At 41.8% G+C, this 6686-nt stretch overlaps 1 protein-coding gene across 3 annotated transcripts in view; it reads left to right on the top strand.

Moving 5' to 3' along the window:
- Positions 1 to 2851: 2851 nt before the first annotated feature.
- The window catches only part of Snx12 (sorting nexin 12), a 124447-nt gene continuing 120612 nt past the window's right edge, over positions 2852 to 6686 (top strand). For 2 of the 3 annotated variants that reach the window (XM_031365658.1, XM_031365664.1), the window contains exon 1: positions 2852 to 3150. In XM_031365658.1, coding sequence (XP_031221518.1) covers positions 2986 to 3150 — 165 coding nt within the window. In that variant the 5' untranslated portion in view covers positions 2852 to 2985. The remainder of the gene's footprint in view (positions 3151 to 6686) is intronic. The other variant, XM_031365669.1, reaches the window with a different exon arrangement.

Raw genomic sequence — 6686 nt, 5'->3', positions numbered from 1 at the left:
AATTAGTCATATTCAATTTTAATATATTTTCTCATGTTACTTGCAAAATAGCCTAAGATGAATAGGATCATGTCTTTGTAACTTCTTTTTTTCCTTAAGATCCTCAGTGGCTCCCTCTAGTCTATCATAAAATCAGAGATATTGCTTAATATAGAGGGCTCATTCTCTTCTGCCCATCCCCAGACATCCTACATCCCTTAAACATTTCCATTACACAATCTGAATTGGTGATAATTTCCTAAAAATACTCTAGAGTTTCTTCCTGCAATGGGTTTATATATGTTATTTCCTGTGCCAGAAATTGCCTTTCCCCATTTTCAGTACTATTTCTCCTTTATGCCTTTAAAAGATTTTTAAATAAGATTTAATTTTTTTGTATGAATGTTTTGCCTGTAAGTATGTATGGGTACCACATGTGTGCTTGGTACACAAGGATGTGAGAAAAGGGCAGTGCATCTCCTGGAACTGGAGTTATGGATGGTTATTAACCACTAGGTGGGTGTTGGGAATCAAACCCAGGTCTTCTCCAAGAAAAATAAGTGCTCTTAACTGTTGAGCTATGGCTCCAGCCCACATCCCTTTATGCCTTTTCATGTATTAAATATGTCCTCCTCTAGGAAATCTTCCCCAATTTTTTGAAACATATACCGTTTTGTTTTGTTTTGTTTTGTTTTGTTTTGTTTTGTTGAAACAGGGTCCCATTATAGCTTGGGCTGGTCTCCAAAATGCTGTGTAGCAGAGGGTGGTCTTAAACTCCCCAAGTCCTTATGTCCATCTCCCAGTTGCTGGGACCACCGGCATGCATTACCATGCCTCAGTTACCTAGTTTGTATATGCTACTTTGTTTATATTTGTCACATTAGTTTTGTTAGCTTTTCTCTACTTAGAAAGTTAACTCTTGGGTGGCCAGTGGTGGTGCACACCTTTAATCCCAGCTCTTGGGAGGCAGAGGCTGGTACAGCTCTGAGTTTGAGGCCAGCCTGAATTACAGGTAAGATCCAGGACAGCCAGGCCTGCATAGAGAAACTCTATCTAAAGAAAAAAAAGTTGCCGGGCAGTGGTAGCACATGCCTTTAATCCCAGCACTTGGGAGCAGAGGCAGGTGGATTTCTGAGTTCGAGGCCACCCTGGTCTATAGAGTGAGTTCCAGGACAGCCAGGGCTACACGGAGAAAGAGAAACCCTGTCTCAAAAAAACAAAAAACAACAACAACAACAAAGTTAACTCATTGGCACCAGGAACTTTCATAACTCTAGGTCTTTTAGTATTTATCACAGTGCTTGGCATGGAAGTAGCTTGTTGATATCAGTTATATTAAATTAAATAAATTTAATTAATTAATTATTATAAGTCCTTGTGCTTTGTTCAAAGAATTCAGTCACCAGTAATATAAGATTTTTTTTTTTTTTAAGGAGAGCAGGTTAGGTGATTGGAAGAGAAAAAAATGACCTAAAATTACCACCTGTTTACCCCTTAATATGGGACATGCAGAGCTGGAGAGATGGCTCAGTGGGTAGGAGCACTGGCTGTCTTACAGAAGACCCAACTTCAAGTCCCACCACCCAAATGGCTCACAACTATCTGTAACTCCAGTTCCAGAGGATTTGACATCCTCCTCTGGCCTCCTATGGCATTTCATGCACTTGGTACATGGACACACCAGCAGGCAAAATATGCAGACATATAAAAAATAAAAATACTTATTTGAAAGTTAAAATGATAATAAATAATTTTTAAAAATTATGGGATATGTATAAATCGGTTTTTAAAAATGTATATTAAAGCTTATTGTATAGAGCCTGGATTTGATCCATAGCTCTGCACAAAACAGCATTTGGGAGATAGATACAGGCTGAAGGGTCAGATTTCAAGGTCATTCTCTGCTATAAAGCAAGTTTGAAAGCAGCCTGGGATCCATGAGACAGTGTCTCAAAACTACACAACAACCCCTACCCCCCAAATACTCCTAGCTGGACATGGTGACACAGACCAGTATCGCTGAAATTATGAGGCCTTGTCAGGACCATTGCCACAAGTTTGAGGGAAGCCTGGACTACATAGCTAGGTTCTGGACAGTTAGGATAAATGTAAGACTTTGTCTTCGTATGTACATAACATGTGCAAAGACATATTACACATGTGTAAATATGTTTTTCTATAGATGTTCTCTTGTAGACACATACCTTCATCAGAAGTTGCAAACAAGCTCAGAGCATAGCCAAGTGCTGGTTCTGCAGCATATAGACAGAAGTTATAAAGAAATGAATACACCTGGAATTAGTTGTTATGTAGCAACATGTGGTGAATGAAGATGCACCCACTATTTCTGAAACGCGAGAACATGAAATCATTACTGTTTACTCAATTCGTGTTTGCTGATTCCCTGGCACCACGATGTATTGCTTACCGAATGCTCAATTGTGTGTCGCTTGAGTTGAAACTATCAGTGGCACAAGTAATAGGGCTGCATTCTACGTTTTTGGTATTACTGATGGAACTCCACCTTCCAGAAACCATTCTATTTTCATGGAAAATCCGGACTTATTCAGGACCTGGGGTTTCGGCCTATCACCTTAAGATAATAGCTCGTGGGGGCAGTGCCCACTGCTTGATTGATGCACGGGATGAGACAATTTCTTGGGTTGAGGAACACAGATTGGAGGAGTACGGCGTGTGGTGCTTCTCAAGGTACTGGGCAGTGAGTATTGGAGATGCAGATTCCGGGGCAGCTACCAGTACCACCCGGAAGTCTGAATGATGCTTTCACCATTATAGCACAAGCCCTAATCAGCATGGCGGCTATTCAGAGTGAAGGGCCCGAGAGTCGGGCGGTGTGTGCGTGCGCGCATGCGTGCGCGCGTGCGCGCCGCCGCCGCCGCCTGTGGGTTGGCTGGTTATTTTGCAAGCGGGAGGGGCCGTGCGCGCTCTTGCCTCCGGCCTCTGTCCCCCACCCCCTTCGCCGGTACCGGTCTCTTCTTTGGAAAGATGTCGGACACGGCAGTGGCTGACACTAGGCGCCTTAACTCGAAGCCCCAAGACCTGACTGACGCTTACGGGCCGCCTAGTAACTTCCTGGAGATAGACATCTTTAATCCACAGACGGTGGGCGTGGGCCGCGCGCGCTTCACCACCTATGAGGTTCGCATGCGGGTGAGTCACGGGGTGAGGGAGACAGCTGAGGGAGGACGAAGCGGGAGGGGAGGGGGCATGGGGACGACTAACGGCGGGCAAGCTTGGAGGGGTCATGTGAGGGTTAGGGCTTGAAAGATTTGCAGAGGAGGCTGCAGACTCAGCTGTGGCCTGAGGGTACAGAAAACTCCAGAGGGGACTTCGGGCGGGGGTGATGGAAAACAAGTACTCACGAGGAAGAAGTGAGGCTTGGCTGGACAGGGTGTGGACGATGGACAAAGATTAGTGAGGAATTCAAGTAGACAGGAACATGATTGACAGGACAAGAGGGGAGGGTGGAAGAAGGCTAGGGGATGGAAAGCCAACGCGATGTATTGCTGGGTCCTATAACTAAACTAGGTTATGGGAAGCCATTCTAAAAGGAGGGGGAGGGCAGGAGGGCTCAGCTTCTTCCTAATGAGATCTCTCTGGGGTGATGGAGTTAAGCAAAACCTTTAGTTAAAGGAAAGAGAGAGGAAGACCGTGGGCTTATGGGAGCAATTTGGAGACAGAATGCTTTGCTGACATGTGTAAGATTTACATCTGAAAGAGAGAAATGTTTTATGCTTAAGTTTCTTAGGTACCACAATGTCACGTCTCACGTGAAACCTGGCCCTGCACTGGGATTGGTGGATTGTCAGTTGCTGCTCCCATCTTCTCTACTGATCCTTTAGATTTGAAGTTATTGGCTCTCACTTAGGTTTTTTTGGAAAAGGCCGTTTGCCTTTTCTTTCTCTGATCTGTAGTTACTTAAATACATGACATTTCAGAAGGGCTCCAGGAATGGCTTCTTCTAGTTTGCACCCCAGGGGACTTTATTCTCTTAGTCCACAGTGCTTAGTCCACAGTGCCAGGATGGAATGTGCAGCTAGAGTACATGGTTCACAGGTATTTTTGCCCACTTGAAATGGTACAGGTTAAAAAATTTAAGAACTTTTTTTTTTCTTTTCCTTGTGTTTTCTTCTCAGGTTAGAGATCCAGGATATTCTTTGTGAACAACATCCCTTTTGAATAGCATTGAAGATCTATGAGTCATATGAAGTTCTCATTTTTTTTTAGATGAATTGAATAAGAATGTTTGTTCTACCTGTGCCTGACAATCTTACGGAGAAATGGCACCCTCTAAATTGAGAGGGGGCAGAAAGTGATCCCAGCATGAGGCACATTTGTTTTATGGAGACTAGACTATTTGAAATGTTCTCTTTGGAGAAGGATGGGATTTATATTCTTCAAACTGATAAAAGAGAGGTGTTAATGGAGGAGGGCTTAATTACCCAAGGGAACCTAAATATAACTTGTTCAGTGTAAAGAGTGCCTTTAGGGTTCTAGTCACTTTGTCTAGGTGCATAAGCAGGTATCAGTAAGGAAATAGTTCTCTAGGAATTCTGATAACAACAGAGACCATCTAACTAGTCCCTACTATGCGCCAAGCACCAAATTAGGTTTTAGTTTCTTTTCTTTTTTTTTTTTTTTTTGTTTTTTGTTTTGTTTGTTTTTGTTTTTTTGTGTCTTTTTTGTTTTGTTTTGTTTTGTTTTTTTCCGAGACAAGGTTTCTCTGTATAGCTCTGGCTGTTCTGGAACTCACTCTGTAGGCCAGGCTGGCCTCGAACTCAGAAATCTGCCTGACTCTGCCTCCCAAGTGCTGGGATTAAAGGGGTGCCACCACTGCCCGGCTCTTTTCTTTTTTTAAGTTGTTTTTCTGTTTGTTTGTTTTTTTGACACCAAGTTCTTTGTGTAGACCTGGCTGTCCTGGAACTTGCTTTGTAGACTAGGCTGGCCTCAAACTCAGAGATCCACCAGCCTCTGCCTACCAAGTGCCAGGATTAAAGGCATATGCTACTTTGCCCATCTAGGTTTTAGTTTTTGTATACCTTTTTTAAAAAACAAAAATCAGGAAAGCATGCAGTTTATGTAATTTTCCCCAAGAACATGTAATGTATAAGAAAGGACTGGATTTATTCTCTGACTCCAAAGTCCATGTTCATCTGTTTGTTTGTTTTTTTTTTGTTTTTGTTTTTTTTTTTTTTTTTTTTTTTTTTTTTTTTTTTTTTTTTTGTTTGTTTGTTTGTTCTTTTGGTTTTTCGAGACAGGGTTTCTCTGTATAGCCCTGGCTGTCCTGGAACTCACTCTGTAGACCAGGCTGGCCTCAAACTCAGAAACCCACCTTCCTCTGCCTCCCAAGTGCTGGGATGGAAGGCGTGCGCCACCACCGCCCAGCTTCAAAGTCCATGTTCTTTCCATGACTTAGTTAAACCTTAGTTGTAAAACTTGGTATGCAAAAGGTACACTGAGACTTTTGTTTTGCTTTGAGACAGGATTTCTCTGTATAGCTCTGGCTGTTCTGGAACTCACTGTGTAGACCAGGCTTTCCTGGAACTCATAAGAGATCCACCTGCCTCTGCTTTCCAAGTGCTGGGACCAAAGGTGTGTGCTACCACTGCCTGGCTTACACTCAGCATTTTCATCAGTTCCTTCCATAGTTCCAGTTACATAATGTTGATAGAGTTCATGGTGCTTCTTTATTTTGTGGGTTTGAGTTGATTGGAGGCTTTTGCTGTTTTATTGAACTCTAGTTTTTAGAAAGATACTAAAATCATTTGTCATTTGTATTTCTCTGATTCTGGAGATTTACTTGAGGCTTCATGCATGCTGAGCACATACTCTTCCATTGATCTTACCAGTTCAGCTCCCTTTAATAAATATTGATGAAGCTATTCTCTTTAATTTTATTCAGGAATGGATCCTGCCTGCCTGACGAGTCTGGAGAGGTGCAATGGTGGCCTCACATCATTGTACATATGGACATTACAGTGTGGACTTGAATTTTGTGTTTTCTTTCTCCTTTCACTTTATTTTCACTAGTTATGTTTCTACTGTTTAGGGAACACAATATCTCTAGTGAACACTAGTGCAAATCTATAATCCTATGATCCTAAATGTCTTTTTTCTCTTAGGGGATTCTGATAAATTTTTCTATAATGGATTAATTTTAAACAGTTAATAACAGTTACTACATGCACATAGTACAAAATTCAGTTAGTATACTGTTAAAACAATCTCTAGGGGGCTGGTGAGATGGCTCAGTGGGTAAGAGCACCGACTGCTCTTCCAAAGGTCCTGAGCTCAAATCCCAGCAACCGCATGGTGGCTCACAACCACCCATAATGAGATATGACACCTTCTTCTGGGGTGTCTGAAGACAGCTACAGTGTACTTATGTATATAATAAATAAATCTTTTTTAAAAAAAAACAGTCTCTAAATGGTATTATCAGAGGCTTTCCTTTCAAGAAAGTTTCCAGTTTCTTTTTTAAATCAAAATCTTAAAAAAGATTTATTTGTCTTATGTGTATTTAATGTTTTGCTCAAACATGTGTTTGTATCATATATATCCTGGAACTGGAGTTAGAGATAGTGGTGAGCTGTCATGTGGATACTGGGAATTGAGCCGTGGTCCTCTGGAAAGACAAGTGCTCTTAAGCATTGAGCTATCTCTCTAGCCCCTTTACATTTTTTTAA

This window comes from Mastomys coucha, chromosome X (assembly GCF_008632895.1).
Source record: "Mastomys coucha isolate ucsf_1 chromosome X, UCSF_Mcou_1, whole genome shotgun sequence".
NCBI classification, from domain to species: Eukaryota; Metazoa; Chordata; class Mammalia; order Rodentia; family Muridae; genus Mastomys; species Mastomys coucha.
Note: the sequence above shows the minus strand (reverse complement) of the source record. Positions and strands in the feature narration are given on the sequence as shown.